General features: G+C 42.3%; 1 protein-coding gene across 1 annotated transcript in view; it reads right to left on the reverse strand.

Moving 5' to 3' along the window:
• The window catches only part of LOC136447704 (dynein heavy chain domain-containing protein 1-like), a 54807-nt gene that overhangs the window by 6256 nt on the left and 28642 nt on the right, over positions 1-19909 (reverse strand). The window contains exons 17-25 of the mRNA XM_066446745.1: positions 19390-19660; positions 18243-18480; positions 15818-16053; positions 14980-15051; positions 13276-13480; positions 4930-6389; positions 4133-4301; positions 2421-2635; positions 396-561 (exon numbers count right to left, since the gene is read on the reverse strand). Of these exons, the coding sequence (XP_066302842.1) occupies positions 396-561; positions 2421-2635; positions 4133-4301; positions 4930-6389; positions 13276-13480; positions 14980-15051; positions 15818-16053; positions 18243-18480; positions 19390-19660 (3032 nt within the window). The remainder of the gene's footprint in view (positions 1-395; positions 562-2420; positions 2636-4132; positions 4302-4929; positions 6390-13275; positions 13481-14979; positions 15052-15817; positions 16054-18242; positions 18481-19389; positions 19661-19909) is intronic.

Below are 19909 nucleotides of genomic sequence, written 5' to 3' on the forward strand. Positions count from 1 at the left end.
GTTTCGCTGCAATGTGATGCCTTCAGCTGAAAAATACCCCCAAGTTCCAGCCTGCACATACATGTATACGGGACCCACATACAAGCTCTGTAATGTGAAACCAATGTATCTATATATGGGTACCGCAGGACAAAGATTTTGATGTTACAATTATATAAGACCATAATTGTAAATAACTGAGCAGAAACGTTGATGAAGGTTAGACATCCAGGTATGACTAATAAAATATACACCTCATGATCAATCATTGATGAAAGACTGTCACAGTGAAACGTCTGACCGTTTAGAAAATTTATCCAGGCGCTTGTCATGAATAACTTTTGTATTGACAAGTGTATCTCAACAAAAACTGTGGAAAATCAAATGAAAGTTCCATAGAAATGTTGAGTTCAGACCTGGTATAGATGTGGATGCCTCGGCGGTTGTGACCAGCCACAGTCTGAAGTTTGGGTTCATCTTGGGACTCTCAGTGACAGTCTCTCCATCCTGACTGTCTGTGTCATCCGTTACATCAGTCTCCTCTTGTAGCGACACAGTTATAGATGCAGAGGTCACAATGGTCTGTAGGAACAGAATCATGCCTGAATGTCATCAAATAGTTCTGTATCATCAGAAAAGTTCATTCTACAGTAAATGCATTTAAGTTTGCGTGGTTTTTATTTCGCGCTAAGGCAAAAATGGGGTGTTCGCGGTGGTTTTGAGTCTGCGGCAGCGCTATAGTCACATACTGCTACAGTATTGGACAAAAATAAAACAGCCGCGATCATTTCTACATTTTACAGTAATTAGTTAAAGGTAGTCCCTACAGCCTCACAAAGGCTATAGGACCTATAGCCTTTGTGAGGCTGTAGGGGCAGTGGGTTGTTATCCACTGTTTCTATGGCACGGTATTGGAAGGTATTTTCCAACCCCCTCCTTCCACTGCATTTTACCTTCCCAATCAAAGTCAGGTACCCATTTTTATATGTGGGTGAAGTGAGGAAAGTCGTGTAAAGTGCCTTTCCTGAGGGCACAACATTGGTGGCATATCAAACCTAGGACATATAGAAAAAAAGGATTCAGAATAAAAGTCTATAATTCCTTACCCCTTTGCAGAAGTTGAAATAAAAGTTAACATTGCAAGCTATGGCATCAATGTCTGTAGTTAGTAGTTCAGTTTTAAGACATGTCAATCAAACTACTTTTAATTATAAAAAAAAATGAAGGGGGATATAGATAAATAATTAAGTTAACACAGTCATGTTTGGGACTACAATCCTTGTACAACACCACATGATGCAGGTCCTGGGTGGATACCAAAATATTGGTCAGATAAATTTCTTCTAGACTGTGTCACAATTCACACTTTCAAATTGAAAACCAGTGGGTTTGAGAGACCTCTAGTGCAGTACCCCCAGGTATGCAGAGTTTATACAGGAGTGCATTATACACTAGAGGGGCGTTGAGTTGGAGATCTGTTTGGACATATCTTTTCAGGGTGGCGGAATTCCCCAGTGGAATTATGTTAGCAGATGTTACCAACACGTTGCAATATTTTCGGAAACTAAAAGAATACCTCCATGAATAGTTTCATAAGGATGGTAAATTACTGATTAACGAAAGTTTTTGGAACACAACTGGAATATAATCACATGCCAATGTCGGTATCACCTTCCTCAGGGCAATAATGACTGGTTCTACTTCACACTACAGCTAGGTGTTGCTACTGCAGTGTGAAGTATGCAGTCCTAAACATGACGGAATTTGTATCCCTCCCCTCATCACAATTCATGCCTCGGGACATTTACCATCACAAGGTCAAGTGCATTGTAATACAAACTTCTGTCGTCTGACAAGTCTTGAAGACGACCCAGTGTCCCTTTAGCTCTTTATTTTCATCTTGACCCCTTCCTTAAAGGCACCCAGAGCATTTTATGACGCTTGAAAACTGGAAATATTCTAGTTGCTGCAATCTTTATGAAATTGACATTTGATGCCACTGTTTACCACATTTGCGTGCGGATTTCTTATCAAAAGTGCTCAAAAGCAACACAAAATAAGCTACATGGTGATCTTTTAGTTTCACGCACCTAGTGTAAATAGACCATAGCCCCGCCTACCTCCGTCAAAACGTAGAAATGCAAGATTAAAACATAAAAATGCAAATATTTGACGGACATGCAGTCACTCTCTCATTGGTCAAAATGCTAATTGTGATGGACAGTCATGATCAGGATCAGTCTATTAGGGCTTGGATATTCTATCAGTTCTCACCACACAACGACATCGTATCTTTGCCCCTTTAATGTCGATATGTAATGGTATAGTGTTATTGAAACTTACTATGTGTAGGAATGACTAGAAATTGATGTTTTTTATTCAAGTTTCAAGCCTCATAAAATGCTCTGGATGCCTTTAATGTTTTTGGGTCATTGATTTACCTTTACAAGTTCAAGAACATCGTGGCTCCAGCCCTCTGCCATCTGACAGTTGTTGAAGACGACCCAGTGACCCTTCGCCATCCCCCTCTCTATCACCGCCGCCGCTTCAGCCATCTCCTCCGGCAATCCCAGCATCACTTGCTGTACCTTCCCCTGCATCCCATGAGCCTTTGCAAGCTTCTTGATCTCCCAGAAGGGATCCATGGAGGCGTAACCTAAGGTGGTATTTGTAAAAAGTTAGTCAAAAGATTTGAAACATTACAACATTGTAGCAGCTACACATTTATGGTTAAACTTTGTATAATATTATACACCCTCCTTAAATCAGGACCCCTATCGCTTGATTCGTCGTTGGCTCGCTTGCATAGGGGCCCTGCTCTTCAGCGATGGTAGACACAGTTCTGGCGCCGTCGCCACCAAAACAGCTTTAGCCAATCAGAGGGTTTGCTAAACCTCATCTCAAGCAAAAGCACAAAGGACGCTGGGAAGCTTTCAACCAATCAGGTTACGTCTCACATCGTTACTTTAGGTTCAGAACAAATTAACCGCCAAATAACGATAGCTCATCAATTATTCATGAGCAACTGTCAGTAACGGCATCAGAACCGTGTCTACTGTTGCTGAAGAGCAGGGCCCCTACGCGAGCGAGCCAACGACGAATCGAGCGATAGGGGTCCTGCTTTAAGGAGGGTGTGTAATAGTGCCAGCCATCATGCCAGATTAGCATTTTGGAAATTTTTTACAGTGGATGCCTTTAAGGGACATGCATCCAATTTATTTCTTTTAGATACTGTAGATGCATTTTTAAATTTGTGTGGTTTTAATTTTGTGGTTGGGAGAAAATGGAGTCTTCGCGGTGGTTTTCAGTTTGTAGTGCTAGTAGCAATAATAGTAACAATAGTAGTGCTACAGAAACACCAGTGAAAAAATGTTTGCGGCGGTTTTAAGTTCACGCCAAAAAGCTTACTGCGAAAATCGCGAACATAAAACACCCGCAAACACTTCAGTCTGCATTTTACAGTAACATCACTAAGACTTCAAAACTTTAAACATTACCCAAGTTGCAACAAAACAATGTATAGCGTATGACAATGTAGAGTGTGATGGGAAATTTTCTTTCCAAAATGCAGGAAATACTGTTTCCGAGAGTTTAGAACATTCTAAAATTCCAGCACAGAATTTCTGTAGTTTAAAGTAACAGTACAGTCACTCTACCTCAAGTACTTGTGATATTTCATCTGTACACTTGAAAAGCCGACACGGTGAAACCGGTCATGGTAACAGGCTAAATAAAAGTTCTAAACGGGAACTATGTGGCTCCAGATGTCTTACTGAGGGACGACTGCGGTGTGAAAGATGTCGGTTAGCTTGAGGAAAGAATTCACTCTACTTTAAAGTACAGTCACTGTGGCTTACATTACATGTGCTAGGCAATTGTGCCCTCTGGCCACACCAATTTGATTTCTTGAAAAAATGCTAGATTGGAAAATCAACATGAAAACCAGGATCTCAGAGGAAAGTTTGTACTTTGGTGCACATAGTTTCAGAGAGTGAACAGGGTCAGGTGCAAGTTTTCACCCCAGCTTTCTGTTTCAAATGATGTCCTCGTGCTAAAATTAAAAAAAATCTGTTAACCAAGAAATTATATTGATGTGGTCTCTTAAAAGAATCTTAAAACAAAACCATGTGACTGTGACCTTGAAAAGACCTACCTTTACAGCTGTTGTATGAATCAGGAGCATCGGGAGAAGCGGGTAACAGTAGAACGATGGGCGTGTGATGTTCTGAAGCGATGAATGCCTCCTCCACACTCCTAGCATCTGGCCGTCTCACCACGTGTCCCAACTTGTACAGCACCAGGGACTCACAGATCCCAATCATCTGGACAGGAGAAATAATCGAGTTACTTTGGGCAATGATTAGGCGTGGGTACCATAACAGAAAATTCAGGTCCTGGAGGTACAGTCAAGGTGCAGTGGATTAGGTACAGGTCCGGACCTGAACCTGATTAAAGTAAGTACAGTACTGGTTTTTAAATCATTAACTGTAATTCATTTTTAAATATCTTCACGGTAGCAAAATTTCAGGGTGTAAGGAAATAGACATTTCACTGAACTTAAATTCACGGTGGCGGCAAGCGATTTACAGAACAGATGTGCGAAGGAATCATAAATAACAAGTTGTTTTTCACAGTGATGATAAGTTCACAGTACAGAGGTGACCGTGGAAACAGTAAACATAATGTTACAGTCACTGTGAAAGAAACAAGAATTAGAGAATCGTATTTTCAAGAGCGAGACAGTGGTACTGAGTGAGGTCTCTGTAAGTTCTAAAAATCATCATGGTCAAACTGTATATCGAATTGTATATTTTGATTTAGTTACTTTCACTTTATTTTTGTTGACTTTTAATTGATAGAAGAGGCAACCACTGTGAAAACTGTGTTCATTAATAAAACCACCACAAAAATTTCAACAAATTTACAGTATAATGTTGAAACATGTCTGACCTGTTCAGGTTTGATGATTCTCCAGAGGATGGCCTTCTGTATCAGGGTCAAGTTTAGCAGCGTTGGTCCGGTGACAGGGTTCAGTAGGATGGGAGGGCAGCTGAAATATTCCTGCCAGTGACGACTATGACGTGACAGAGACTCTCGCAACCCTTGGAAACACGACAAGCCTTCCAACAGCGCGCACTGGACCCACGTTTCGAACGACAGCCAATCAGGCTTCGTGAGACTGTTGTCGGTACCATTTGAACCGGGTGTCTGGCCATCTTTTTGTAGATCATCTATTCCCTCTATCCCGTTGGTGAAGACAGCCCATTCTTCCTCCGACATTTCTCCGGCTTCCTTCATCTTATCGACAACGATGAGGAGCGCGAAGAGCAGAGCATGCTGGGAAAACATGCTCCTCTCCAGCCGGGAGTACAACAGGCGAGTGACGGAGTCGTTGAGCTCGATCACCCGCGCCTTGATTGCACCGACGTTTCCCGCGCCCTTCCCGCGCTGGCGTGACTTGACGGACGCGATAAACATCTGGATGAAGTTCGTGAGAGGATAGTGGTACATCGGATGGATCTGCGCGATTCTTCGGATGGATTCGTACAAGATGGCGCCGTGAGACGCGACCGGTTGGTAATCGCGCTTCTTCTCTCCAACCTGCTCCTGCAGGGACTGAGTTTCCGCGATGGTAGCGTCAATTTCCAGCGTACGCTCCTGGAAGGACTGCAGTGCGTTCAACATCGTCGAGTCTTCCAAAATGGGCGTCTCAAGCCCTAGCACTTTCTGCATCATGTTATCTTTTTCCTCTTGAAGATCTTTCTCAGACTGGATGAGGTCTGTTTGGAGAGAGCGTTGCTGTCCTTCGTATTCCGGCCGTTCCAGTTTCAGCGTCTCCTTTAGCAAGAGCTTGACCACGCCTACTTGACTGACCGATAGGTCAATCACTGCCGTCTTATACATCGGAAGGTCCGCCATACCGGCACCTTTAAGATACAAGGGCGAGGAGATGCTTAGATATAAACAGAATCCAGGATGACAGGGGATGTCTTGGTCTGCAATTTTCACTGCCTTGTTGCTCTCCAACGTTGCTCTGTCCAGGAGTTTCCGAAGAACAGGACTAGTGATTCCGGTTCTCTCTACGTGCGTGACCAGAATGCAGTAGCCGGTGACGATCGCACGAATCAGGCTCGTATCCAGGAACGGGTCATCCGCGGAGACAACCTCCACACCCCCCTCTGGAGGTGAAATGGGACGGTCCATGTACATGCTCAGATCTAGCTGGAAGTCTGGGGTCCGTTGGGAAGAGGGCGTGTCCCTGTCGGCCAATGGGGTGGTTGATCGGCTGTCCCCAAAGCCTGCAGTACCGTCCTCCTGCTGCAAGGTGGAGCCTGGTCTGGGTTTGTCCCTACTGTCTGGGAGAGACTGGTCCCTTGTGTGCTGGGTGGCGGTACTACTGGGTCTGGACCCTGTATAGTGTTTAGAAAAAGAACACAATCAGGATCATCAAAAAAGTACTATCATTGATAGAAAATTTTGATTTTCAGACATGTATAGACACATAGGTAGATAGTCACATGTTTTAAAGAAAAGTACATACATGTAGTGTTACTAAACACATGTTTTAAAGAAAAGTTATTAATTATTGATATAGTTAAACTTAATGAATGGCCTTTTTAAAGGAGCATTCCACTCCAGAAGCGGGTATTATAATTCATCAGAGACTACATTGTTATGCTTGAAACCAGTTTGTTTTGTCAAGTTTACCATAAGTTAAAGCCTGAACGCAGGGTGAACATTATATCGATCAAGTTCTTGAATTCCCTGGAGGACCCTAATGCCAATGATCACACTGAGATTTCACTGTTTCTTACAAAAGTACCAAAAATCTCTGTATTCCAAGAGGGGATAGTCTTCAAACGTTTTTGTGTACCTTCCTAAATGTGTAATAGTCACACAACTGCTTTCGTTAAGCTTATCCTGTCTACCGTAAGCGAGAAATTGTGCCCAAAGTTGGCCATGCAGGTATATTTAAGAAGTGGGTCCGTTGGAGGTACACAGATTTAGAAAAGGATTATCGTCAAAAAGACTGTCACAGCTGCATTATTTACCCAAAAGTCATCTTGCATCTGAAAATTATAATCTATCAGAAAATAATCCTTGGAGTCCGTTAAAGCAGCATATTACTGTTACTGCATGAAAAATTTTGCTCATTTGAATTTTAATGATCCTTCAGATTCTACCCATGCCACATGTCAACAAGGCTGGTAATGAGACCTAATGTTCACACCCTTTTTGTCAATTGACCATGGCAGGTCTGGTGTAAGATGTACATGTAAGATCTGAAAAAAAAGCCATATGATAGTTTTTCCGAAAAGCCAGTGTGCAGCAATCTCCAAGCAGATGTTTGGGAGCAAAGTCGTCACCTCAGCGTCACAGACAAGAGGTTGATTTGTTATCTCAAACACAACAAGTTGAACGAAATACAGTACTGTATCTGGATTTTCCCCAGCTTTCCTTTTTATTTTATTTTATGTTGCATGTGCGCGCCAATATTTGCGCAATTCCTCTCTACTGTTATTTGTATGGTACATCGGCGCCAGGGCCTAAGAAAGATACCAAAGGCAATGGGACACAGAAGAAGACCAATGTATTTATTCTCCAAGCAGAGGTTTTGGTCGAGTGGGGTAGGAGTGTCCGGGATTTCTTACGTTCCTCTTCCTTCACGTTACGTTCCTCTTTCTTGAAGGAAGAGGAACGTATTAAGAAATCCCGGACACTCCTTAACCCCACTCGACCGAAACCTCTGCTTGGAGAATACAAATGTATAACCAATCAGCATCTCCTTGGTTAGTATTTGTTTCTTCACACACTGGTGTACAGCAATTTTCAAAGCAGATGTTTCTAAACTCCTCCCCAAGGCCGGAGGAGAAGCTATAGATCATTGAGCTTGTATTGATCTATCATCTCAAGCTCAACATAAAAAAAATCAGTGTTAGTCCAGAGCTATTCTGGGACCGATCCCCTGTGACTCAAAAGTAACCCCCGTGTGGTCTTACTCTATTCATGTATTACATCATAGGCTGTATATGAGTATGACATGTACCATTGGTAACCAAACATTTAACATTGTAAACCTTTTTAACATGGTGGTTGATAACCCGTGTCTGTAAGATATAACATTTGGGCAAAGTCTTCGTTTCTTGCAGAAGCCTGCGAGCTTGTAATATAGAAGCAGAGAGTAGTGCTTAATCCAATGTTGTCACAAACTTTCGTCCATTCACCCCCCTTCCCCAATGGTGTAGTGCAAGATGTAAGACTTGGAAAGAAACTTCCTTTTTTTCAGGAGACATCGTGCCTAAAAGTTTCTTACAACTTTTCTGTCAATTTATCATGGTGGTTAATGACCCGAGTCTGTAAGATGTAAGAGTTGGAAAGTGCCTTGTTTTTTTTGTCAGGAGACATCGTGCTAAGCCTTATAAGTTTGTCACAACCTTCTGTCAATTTATCATGGTGGTTAATGACCCGTGTCTGTAAAATGCAAGATGTAAGATTTGGAGAAAGCCCCTGATTTTTTTCAGGAGACGGGGTGTTAAGAAGTTTGTCACAACCTTCTGTCAATTTATCATGGTGGTTAATGACCCGTGTCTGTAAAATGCAAGATGTAAGACTTGGAGAAAGCCCCCGATTTTTTTTCAGGAGACGGGGTGTTAAGAAGTTTGTCACAACCTTCTGTCAATTTATCATGGTGGTTAATGACTGGTGTCTGTAAGATGTAAGATGTTGAAGACTTGGAGAAAGCCCCCGATTTATTTTCAGGAGACAGGGTGTTAATAAGTTAGTCACAACCGTCTGTCAATGTATCTTCAAGTTGGTGGTTAATGACTCGTGTCTGTGAGATGTAAGTCTTCGTTTGTGTTTCTGATGAATCCCCTTGGGTGCAATATCAGTTCTTGTCACCCTGGCTGTATAACTGTGGCTTTACTTGTTGTTGTTACAGACATCACTGAAGTAGGAAAATGTAAGATAATCCCTGTAAGATTCTTAAATGAGCCCTGTTTCTTTGATGTCCGATATTATGCCACTGCTTGCTGGGTTGCCCATAGTAACAGCCCACGTAAGTGTCACTGAGCGCCTGCTGTCGTGACATGCTGCGGTCTCACACGGAATCAAACCCATCGCGATCAGGTACAGCTGCATCGATCGCTCTTGCCTTCTAGTCCGGCCACAAACGGCATCATATATAGTTGTCCACAGCTCAGGAATTTCACAACCTGCCTCAGACCGCAGACGACCAGAATCAGCTCCACCATGTTCAACAACAGCTCCGACCCATGGACGCTCACTGAGGAGACGTCTGCTCCTGAGTTTGCAGACTTAGTGTCCTGCTACAAGTCATATCTACAGAACAATACGGCATCCATCGCACAAGCCAACCAAGCCTGTTCCATGCATGATGTGAGCTTGGGAACAGGGCTTGACATTGTCTTTTGGCTGATGGGACTTCTCATCATCATCAGTAATGCTGTTGTGCTCTGGGGAATCATTGGAACAAGAGAACTCCACAAGCCCATCTACTTCTACTGGGCAAATCTGGCGATTGCAGATGTTTTTGCAGGCATCGGACTTCTGTATCGTACAGTAGGCGATGCCGGACACAATGTACCGTATGACTTTATATTGACTTATTTCAACTTGATCATATTTGCTCAAATGACTTCAGCATCAGCCCTATCTCTATTGTCTGTAAATAGCTATGTTGGTGTAATGTATCCTATATACTACCACATCCATGCTCACAGTGCCAAACTGCGTGCAGTTGTAGCTATAACTGTTTCCTGGATCGTTTTCTCCTTGCTTGCCTTCTCACCCAGTATGGGCTGGAACTGTGTCCATATGGAGACCCTAACCACTGGTAGCTGTATTTCATGGTATCCCCTGGCCTTTGTAATCATTTGTGGATCCATACTGTTGTTGATGTGCATCGTCCTAATCTTCACAAATATAAGTGTGTATGTAGCAATCAGAAAACGAGAAAAGAGAAGGCTTGAACAGGCAGGGGTCCCCCTGGGGGCACCAGGAGAAAATGGTCCTGTACAAAACGGGGAGGGGGGTGAGCAGGCAAACAATGCTGCACAAGAGGAGGCACAGAGGAAATATGAAAAAAAGGTGTACAAGGCCAGGACTGTTATGATTCATGTAGTAGTGTGCTTTGTATTCTGGCTGTTACCCCTCTTGCTGATAGCAGTGTGCAAAGTTCTCCCAGATATCTGCCCAAGTAACAGAGGTAAGATAACATTTGTAGGCTTTTCTTTGAACTCACTCATTAATCCAATGGCAACGCTCATCCGCACAGCGGACATAAGGAATGCAATCTGGCAAAAACTGACAGGCATCCATCAGACACTTGTCACCATGATGCAGGGAAACCGTGTGAACCCACAGGAAGACCAGGCTGGAACAGGAGATGCCCCAAATCTACAGGAAGGTCCTGCGCATGGAGAGGGACAAAACACGCTGAGTCTCCCGGCTCCAGACGAACAGCTTGCAGCGGGAAACCGTGGCCATAAAATCCACAGTTACGAAAGGATGCCAAGCCCGAAAATACCTCCAAAGGGAAGAGTAGAGATCCTACCAACAATTGTGGAAATAGACTGATCTGCTTGAAGTTTCTGCTTTCACAGAAAAAAAATGTCTAGAAGCAAAATGGTAGATCAGTATATAGAGCACCATGGGCAACAATGGCAAGTACATTAATTTTTTTTTTAAATTTCATGATTTTCTTCTGCTGCTAACATTGGGAAATGAGGTCTAAGTGTGCCCTATATAAGTATACAGTAGAGAGCCAGTCATACACATTATGTGTATCACCTAATGTATTGTGCTGGAATAGTGTGTAATATACTTAAAGGCAGTTGTCTTAGATATCTATTGTATACAATCATACGTCATGTAGTACAAAGTAACAATTGTGATATTGCTGAATATTTTTCTTGTATACAAATGTACTAAGCACTATATATAAGGACGTTTGCACTCTTGTGACATTAAAGAAAATGAGATTTGAAATCTTAATATTTGTCTCAGACTCTTTGTTTTCCTCATCCTCAAGTTCTTAATTAAATAGATCATAACCCAATATTCAATTTGTAAGTCCAAGTTTACAACTTTGCCAGGCTTGATTGTGAATTTTTTGTGGAGTTTTAGAACAGCGCGTAACATTTGTATCAGGCAGTTACAGTGGATATAATTTTTTTACATCCTTAAAAAAAGCATTCTCCTCTTCCAAATATCATAGATGACAAATATGGATCTAAGAGAGATATCAAGTGGCATGTGGCGTTGCAAGGAAATAATGGCAGGGTGTTTGGTCCATAACGCAGAGATCCTTGGTTCGAATCTGGGGTCCTCTGACTAGTCCCGTTGACAACGATGCTTCGGTTAGGGACATTTTCCGGATAGGACGTTAAATGTTAGTGTTCGCAGAAAGCATGTAAAAGAACCCAACGCCCTCAACAAAAAGAGTAGGGGTCCTTCTCGGTGTGAGTGGATCAAATAAATCTGTCCGCATATGCAGCTTGTACTCTTCAGTACAAACCTGGTGTGTTACGTCATGAGGTGGTTTACTGGATATGCAATACAAACAGAATACAAAAAAAAACCTCATGTGATTAGCATTGGCTAAAAGGAAATGTTGGCACCCTAGTTTTGCTCAACTTGGGCTGCTGTGCCATATACCATTTAAGACAAACCACATTCAGCAGTTATATAAGTAAACCTTTGCTAAACCCCATTTCAGGGACAGTCCCTTAGCTCTACAAAAGGCTGGAATTCAAGCTAATTTACTGTTCACTGAATGGCAGAATGATCTAAAGAATTCAGAGATCCGTCAAGCAAGCTGATTTTCTGTTGTGCGTGATACCACTGTTCTCACGATATCTAGCATTCACTTACCGCTTTTGAGGAACAGGTACTGATGTGCAAATGTATCAGAGACTGGAATTCAAATGGAAAGTAATGTCCTTTGAAAAGCAGCTATATGAATGAATATACGCGGCAAACAAAACTGTTCTTAATTTCATTCAATGATCCCTCACATGTTCAACTACGGCAATATAAAGGGGTACAGCACTAAGAAATATTTGTTGTGACATACAGAAGGGTTGAGAGCCAACTATGAAATCTCCCAACATCTGCTTGGAGATTGGTATACCTTATGCACTGATCCAGACGTCATGTTGCCATGGCAACTAGGGAAAGCTTTGTCTGCACAAAGTGGGACGATTAAGAATATCTATCAATTTGAAGGAAAACCCCCAGGACTAAATATACATGATAATACTAAATATACATGATAATACCAAACACCACTCAACAGGCAAATATGATATTGTATTATGATTTCATAGCTTATAAACGTTAACAGAAGGAACAAGTCTTTTTGATGGGATGTCAAGCCAGAATAATCCTGTGTATGTGAGAGTGCCAGGCATCGAACCTCTGCAGATAATATCTGGTATATCAAAAATAAATGACAAAACAAACAACATCCATTAGTTTCTGAATTACCACCTAGGGACTCAATTGCGTTCTGTCATTTGGGATGGTGTTGTAAAGCTGGCGGCCCTGTATATAATTATGACGGAGCTTGAGGCATTACCAAGGCATCAAACCTTGTCCCACAAGATGAGACCGTTAAAAATATCTACCAATTTGAAGGAAAAAAACCCACCACTTACCATACATGATACAGAGAGGGAAACAAGCCAAGTTGGATTGGTGACTAAACAGTTTGAGTTGTACTCATTATTGTCTTAAGTTTAGAACATATTATATTGTTGTAATATTGCCTAAAAAACAGCAGTTTTTAGTGCTTAAAATGCTTATCTGCTAAAAGTCTCTCCCCTATTTTTGGGCCCCCTTTCTCTAAATCCTAGCTAGAAGCCTGCCATTTGGCCATCGTAGACACTTTTCGGTGGTCCCAAAAATAATTTTTCCCATTGATCCCTGACAGCTTTAAGAATCCTGTTTGAAGTGGTCACCTGTCTATCTACAGTTACCAGTTTCTTTAAGTTGCTTTTAATAAGTTGTTTGACTGACAGTGGTGTACTGTAATTCTTGATTTGTTAACGGTAACTTAATTTTAGCTAATCTAACAGTCACCAGTCAACCGCTAAAATTTCATCATCACAATTATTCAATTACTAACATTTGAGAAAGTGATGTTTGTTCCTACCGCTAAAATTGAATGTTGTGAACTACTCCCTTTTCCCCCTACCGCTAAAATTACCAGACGCAATATTAAAATGGATTTACAGTAATAAAAAGTGTTGTTTTTATAAAATCCATTCATACCATCTTTAGCCGACTCCACTGTTTGATGCTCTCCTTCCCAGGATGTGGTGGTCTCCTGCAGAGCTCGTACCCAGGCTTCGGCCTGTCCGTCGGGGTCCACCAGAAGGGGCCAGCAGCGTTTCCTGTTCATCCAACACGAGCGCATGACGAGGGCGTTCTGGATGGCCGTCAGGTTGGTAGGCATACCCATCTGTCGCCACACGACCTGTGTGAGAATGATTTGTTTGTAACTTCATTAAAGAAAATTCAAACTCTACAACTGGATAAAATTTCGGAGACTTAATTCCGGACTTTTCGAGTGACATCTATCACTCTTCTTCAGCGTCACTAAAACTATGAACTGGAAAAACTAATACAATGCTAGTAGTTCTTAACTTGGAAAACCGGTTGAACATATAATGGACACTGACTCTTGAGAAATGTATGCAAATGTTATTTTTGTTTGCTTGTTTGTTGGTTGGTTGGTTGGTTTATATGGCAAACCCGGTAAACCGCACACCAGGTTTGAACTGAACAGTACAAGCTGCATGTCCAGACAGATTTATTTGATCCCCTCACACTGGGATGGACCCATACTACTGTATTATCAATAAGAGGGAAGAGATCTTTAATGTGCTTGAGGTGTGGCTCTCCTCAAATATCATATTCATACATAAGAGAGTTTATGGTTTATCCATAAGAAATGTAGGTGATCGGACACTCGAAAGTTGAAGAAGACTGCAGTATATGTAGGACAGTCAAATTTGATGTGCTTTGTAGTTTACCAGTGAGACTCAATTGCATTTTGACAATTACACACTTCGAAAGAAACAGTTATGATTGTTGAGATTTGTATCAGTTATCGATATACAGTCAAACCTGCCTAGGCGACCACCTCTTCAACGCGACCACCTGGCCATGGCATTTCTTGTATTTTCAACAAAAATGTGTCTCTGTCTTACTAAATTCCGCCGGAAAATGACTTTGCGGAGGGCAAAACGTCGGTCGAGGCATGTTGTTCCTTGGTCCGCGACGCCATCTTGGTTTCAGCGCGGCATAACGCTGACTAAAACACGACTCTCACAAACCTTTATTTGGCGCTGCTTGCTTGTAATCGCCGACGCTGTGCGTTCTGCTGCACTGTTACCTTTCCGTGTGGTCGGGAGCTCGGCGGCGGTATCACAACTCTCCATTTTCATCCTTCAGTTGTCAGATAGAAAACTTTTTGCCCCTTTTATCCAGCGGTCGGCGCCCAAAAGAAGGCTGGGATCCGCAAATGTTTTCTATTGATTTGTATTTAATAGGCCTTAAAACCTAGATTTTATGTGCATGTGTGTACTCAAACGTAACGTGTGAATACGGGAGGGCGCTGCGAGATCATAGAGGCAGACATTTTTTTAAGTCAAAAGTATGACGAAAATTTGTACACGATGTAGTATACAAAATATTACAACGATAACAAAAAAGGTAATTTCTGTTGGATGTTTCTGTCAATGAGAATTGAACTTGGTGGGGGTCTAAAATCATGTAATTTTCCATCCATCTACGTAGCACACTGTATATTTTGAACACCTTGACCTGGAAACATGTTATGATTGGAATCCTCTTCATGGCGACCACCTGTCCATCGCGACCGTTTTTCCTCGGTCCAACAGGTGGTCGCCTTGGGCAGGTTTGACTGTATGTAAGTTATGTAGCTGGTACATGTATCAACCAATTACTGACCTGCTCTGTTGTGGTGCTCAGTGTGGACTGTAGGGTGAAGTTGTCACGCACAGCGATGTTTGCTGACACAGACTGTGAAAAAAAGGAGATGACAATTAAGCTTTGTGCAACCAACAGCTACTATCCACATTTATATGCAAATTTCAAAAATTAGAAACAATAAGAAGTGTGTCAGATTATAGACACAAGCTTCCAGAAATCAAAGAAAGAAGGTTCAAGAAAGTTTCTTAATCAAGCAATTATTAGAGTTAGGGTGCTCGTTTCGTTACTTGAGAACAGATTTCGCTCAAAGAGGTTATAGCTGACAATTAAAAGAACAAAGTACAATATTCTGACCCTTGTGAATGGAGTAGCCCTGGGGTAGAGCATGTTTTCATAATGTTACAGCTACAGTTGGCATTACCACAGAAGCAAAACTACAGCCATTCTAAGGATTATGACAGCACAGTCCTTGGTGCTGAACGTACTACTGTTATTTTCCCAGTAAACCAACATAGCAGTTTTCTAAATCAATCAACCAATCAATCAATCACTCAATCAATCAATCAATCATCAATCAATATTTATCAACTGGAGATGGAACACATGTACAGATACTAAATGAAAGTCTTTTGCTTGACTGTGAAAGACATACATGCAAATTCAATGCTGTCCAACTATGCAGTGGTCATTGCAAATAACTACATGTACATGTAGGCCTACGTACAAGAGTGACCGTATACAGGATATGAAATAAAGATTTTAACACTAGTGTATACAATCATATCTACATTATCTACAGTGCCTTTCGTAGTAGGTTAGGTGACTCTTAAGTAGTTAATCTAGATCTCATCTTTACCTCTTCCTCTGACACCACCTCTTCCCTTCTAGCACTTCTCCGACTGTTCCTTCCAAGCCTCTTGCCTCTGTCTTCACCTGAGTTCACTAAAGATGGCACCATCATCTGCTTCTTGTAACTCTTGATCTTCTCCCCCGTGCGACAGTGGTGCAGCCAGTCCAACAACAGGGTCTGTCTGGTGATGCTGTCAAACGGTCCGAGGTAGCACACGCAAGCCGCTGTGATGAGAGAGTCACCTGAAAACACAAACAGTTAGATATGGCAGACTTCACCCCCTTATTACCCAAACAGGTAGCACACACAAGACGCTGTGATGAGAGAGTTGCCTGTAAAGACATACAAATATTTAAAGATGGCAGACTTCACCCCCTTACCCAAATGGTCTCAGATAACACACACAAGCCGCTGTGATGAGAGAGTTGCCTGAAAACACATACAAACAAGGTAATCAGTGATGGCAGACTTCACCCCCATACCCAAGTGGTCCCAGGTAGCACACACATGCCGCTGTGATGAGAGAGTCACCTGAAAACACAAACATTTAGATATGGCAGACTTCAACCCTCATCCAAATGGTCCCAGGTAACACACATAAGCCGCTGTGATGAGAGAGTCGCCTGAAAACACAAACAGACAAGGTAATCAGTGATGGCAGACTTCACCCCCTTACCCAAATGGTCCCAGGTAGCACACACATGCCGCTGTGATGAGAGAGTCACCTGAAAACGCAAACAAACAAGGTAATCAGTGATGGCAGACTTCACCCCCATACCCAAGTGGTCCCAGGTAGCACACACAAGCCGCTGTGATGAGAGAGTCGCCTGAAAACACATACAGACAAGGTAATCAGTGATGGCAGACTTCACCCCCTTACCCAAATGGTCCCAGGTAGCACACACACGCCGCCGTGATGAGAGAGTCACCTGAAAACGCAAACGAACAAGGTAATCAGTGATGGCAGACTTCACCCCCATACCCAAGTGGTCCCAGGTAGCACACACAAGCCGCTGTGATGAGAGAGTCGCCTGTGAACACGTATAAACAAGGTAATCAGTGATGGCAGACTTCACCCCCATACCCAAGTGGTCCCAGGTAACACACACATGCCGCTGTGATGAGAGAGTCGCCTGAAAACACATACAGACAAGGTAATCAGTGATGGCAGACTTCACCCCCATACCCAAATGGTCCCAGGTAACACACACAAGCCGCTGTGATGAGAGAGTCGCCTGAAAACACAAACAGACAAGGTAATCAGTGATGGCAGACTTCACCCCCTTACCCAAATGGTCCCAGGTAGCACACACACGCCGCCGTGATGAGAGAGTCACCTGAAAACGCAAACGAACAAGGTAATCAGTGATGGCAGACTTCACCCCCATACCCAAGTGGTCCCAGGTAGCACACACAAGCCGCTGTGATGAGAGAGTCGCCTGTGAACACGTATAAACAAGGTAATCAGTGATGGCAGACTTCACCCCCATACCCAAGTGGTCCCAGGTAACACACACATGCCGCTGTGATGAGAGAGTCGCCTGAAAACACATACAGACAAGGTAATCAGTGATGGCAGACTTCACCCCCTTACCCAAATGGTCCCAGGTAGCACACACATGCCGCTGTGATGAGAGAGTCACCTGAAAACGCAAACAAACAAGGTAATCAGTGATGGCAGACTTCACCCCCATACCCAAGTGGTCCCAGGTAGCACACACAAGCCACTGTGATGAGAGAGTCGCCTGAAAACACATACAAACAAGGTAATCAGTGATGGCAGACTTCACCCCCATACCCAAGTGGTCCCAGGTAGCACACACAAGCCACTGTGATGAGAGAGTCGCCTGAAAACACATACAAACAAGGTAATCAGTGATGGCAGACTTCACCCCCATACCCAAGTGGTCCCAGGTAGCACACACAAGCCACTGTGATGAGAGAGTCGCCTGAAAACACATACAAACAAGGTAATCAGTGATGGCAGACTTCACCCCCTTGCCTAAACAGTCCCACTGGTAAAAAAAACACATGCTGCCGTGATAAGAGAGTCGCCTGAAAAAACATACAAAGAAGACAATAAGAGATGCCAGACTTCACCCTTATACCCAAACTATTTTGTAACCCTTCCAGTCCCACAGACAAAATGGAGCTAGGTGCACTGAATGTGTGGCAATACTAATATATAATAATATTATGTATTTTCTGCATCACAAAAAGTGTTTTCTACTACAAAAACACACAGAGACAGACAGACAAACAGACATAAACACACACATATATACACACACATACAGGCAATAAAAAAAATAACGTTAGCTACTAAATCACTCCAGATGCTTCTCACAGCCATGTAACATCCAAAACGCTATCATTGTCTTGCTACCTCTATATTGTAGCTACATCGCATAATAAAACAAAACTACAGTACCTGGTGCAGTAGACAGTCTCTTCTGTGCCTTCCTCAGCTGGACGTTCCAGATGGAGATGGGCGTCGCCATGTTTGTCAGGACGTTCTGACACTTGGCCGTCTTGTCCTTCAGCACCTTGATCTGTTTCTCGATGCTCTTGGAGTGTCGGACGCTGTCCGTGTGAGACCTGATGGTGGACTCCAGGTTGTTCTTCTCCTCTTCTGCATGCACACGTTTTGAGCCAAGAGCTGCCTGGGCCTGTACACAACAAGTACATCTTAATATATGATTGTGCTGGCTTTTTTAGGCAGTTGAAATAAAATGTAGTCTCATAGCCTTTTTGAGGCCGTAGGGGCAGTGAAAAAGTGAATGTAAAAATTACTAGATGCACTGAAAAAGTGTCCCACATTTTCTCAGTCCTAATAGTCATACTCTACCATGCCATAATGATAGTGAGAATGAATTCCACTTCATAATGGATTGTCCAACTGCAGTTATGATAAAGACCGACAAAAACCGTTACAATCCATTGCATGTAAATCCGAACAATACTACCACATACCAAGACATAGATATTCAACAGGATATTATCATGCCCTGTTCATATATCTACCTATGCAGGCCAATCTATATACAACTCTATGCAAAAATGAGACAATGTTATACATTACTGACACAGCATACTGTTATCAACATACTATTCTAGAGTATTAGCATGCATAGATAGAATCCTTTTTTTTTTTTTTTCATAGTGTTAGACCCATTTATTCCACCCACACATGATTTGTACAACTGAAATTGTTACAGATATTCTGTTCTTACTAGCACAGTCAACAGAACAAACAAGTAACACAGAATCAAACAAAATTATGTTATGCATCTGTCCATGTTAATTCCCAGAGACTGAGACACTTGTGTATCAAACAGTCTGACAATGACAGTTGGATTCTTCTACAATTTGTTTTCAAGCTTCATGCCGGCATCCCTATTCAAGAGGATTAACATCAAGAGATAGATAGAATACTGTCTTTACTGTTAATCACAAATTAGATTAGATTAAATTGTTAGATATTAGCAATAGTTCAACTGTCTTGTATGCAAGTTGCCATCTTCTGTTACACTCAGAAGGCTCCCTCCCCTGAGGTAATGCCAAAAATCTTTCCTTACATCATTCATCTCTTTCTCAGACTCTGCGAGTTTCTCCAGTTTAGGCTTGATGTCCCTGTGTATGGCAGCATACTGAAACACCGCGTGGACCCACATACAGATCGACTTCGCTGCCTTGCTGGATCCTTTGATCACACGTGGATCAAAGTGAGGATCCCTGACGAAGATCTTCAACTTCTGGAAGACCGTCTCGGGCATGTTGTTCTTGTCGTAGAATTCAAGCTCTTCGAAGAAGTTTCCTCGAGATATAAGTTGATGTCCGATCTCCCAACTATAACAGTATTAGAGTTAAGAGGTTACATTGTATAATGGTTAAGATCCAAACATCACAAAGAGAATAAAGATAGTAATTTACTGTACAACTTAAAGGAAGGGGGGGAAAGTTTTCTTAGTTTTTGGACCTTGTTTTTCTGATTTATTGTTTTCCACCAACCCGCCACAATTTGGAGCAATTTCAAACCAAAACCAAAAAGTGAGAAAGCTTTAATTTACTGTCCTTTAAACTTAAGATGTAAATGTT

This window comes from Branchiostoma lanceolatum, chromosome 13 (genome assembly GCF_035083965.1).
Source record: "Branchiostoma lanceolatum isolate klBraLanc5 chromosome 13, klBraLanc5.hap2, whole genome shotgun sequence".
NCBI classification, from domain to species: Eukaryota; Metazoa; Chordata; class Leptocardii; order Amphioxiformes; family Branchiostomatidae; genus Branchiostoma; species Branchiostoma lanceolatum.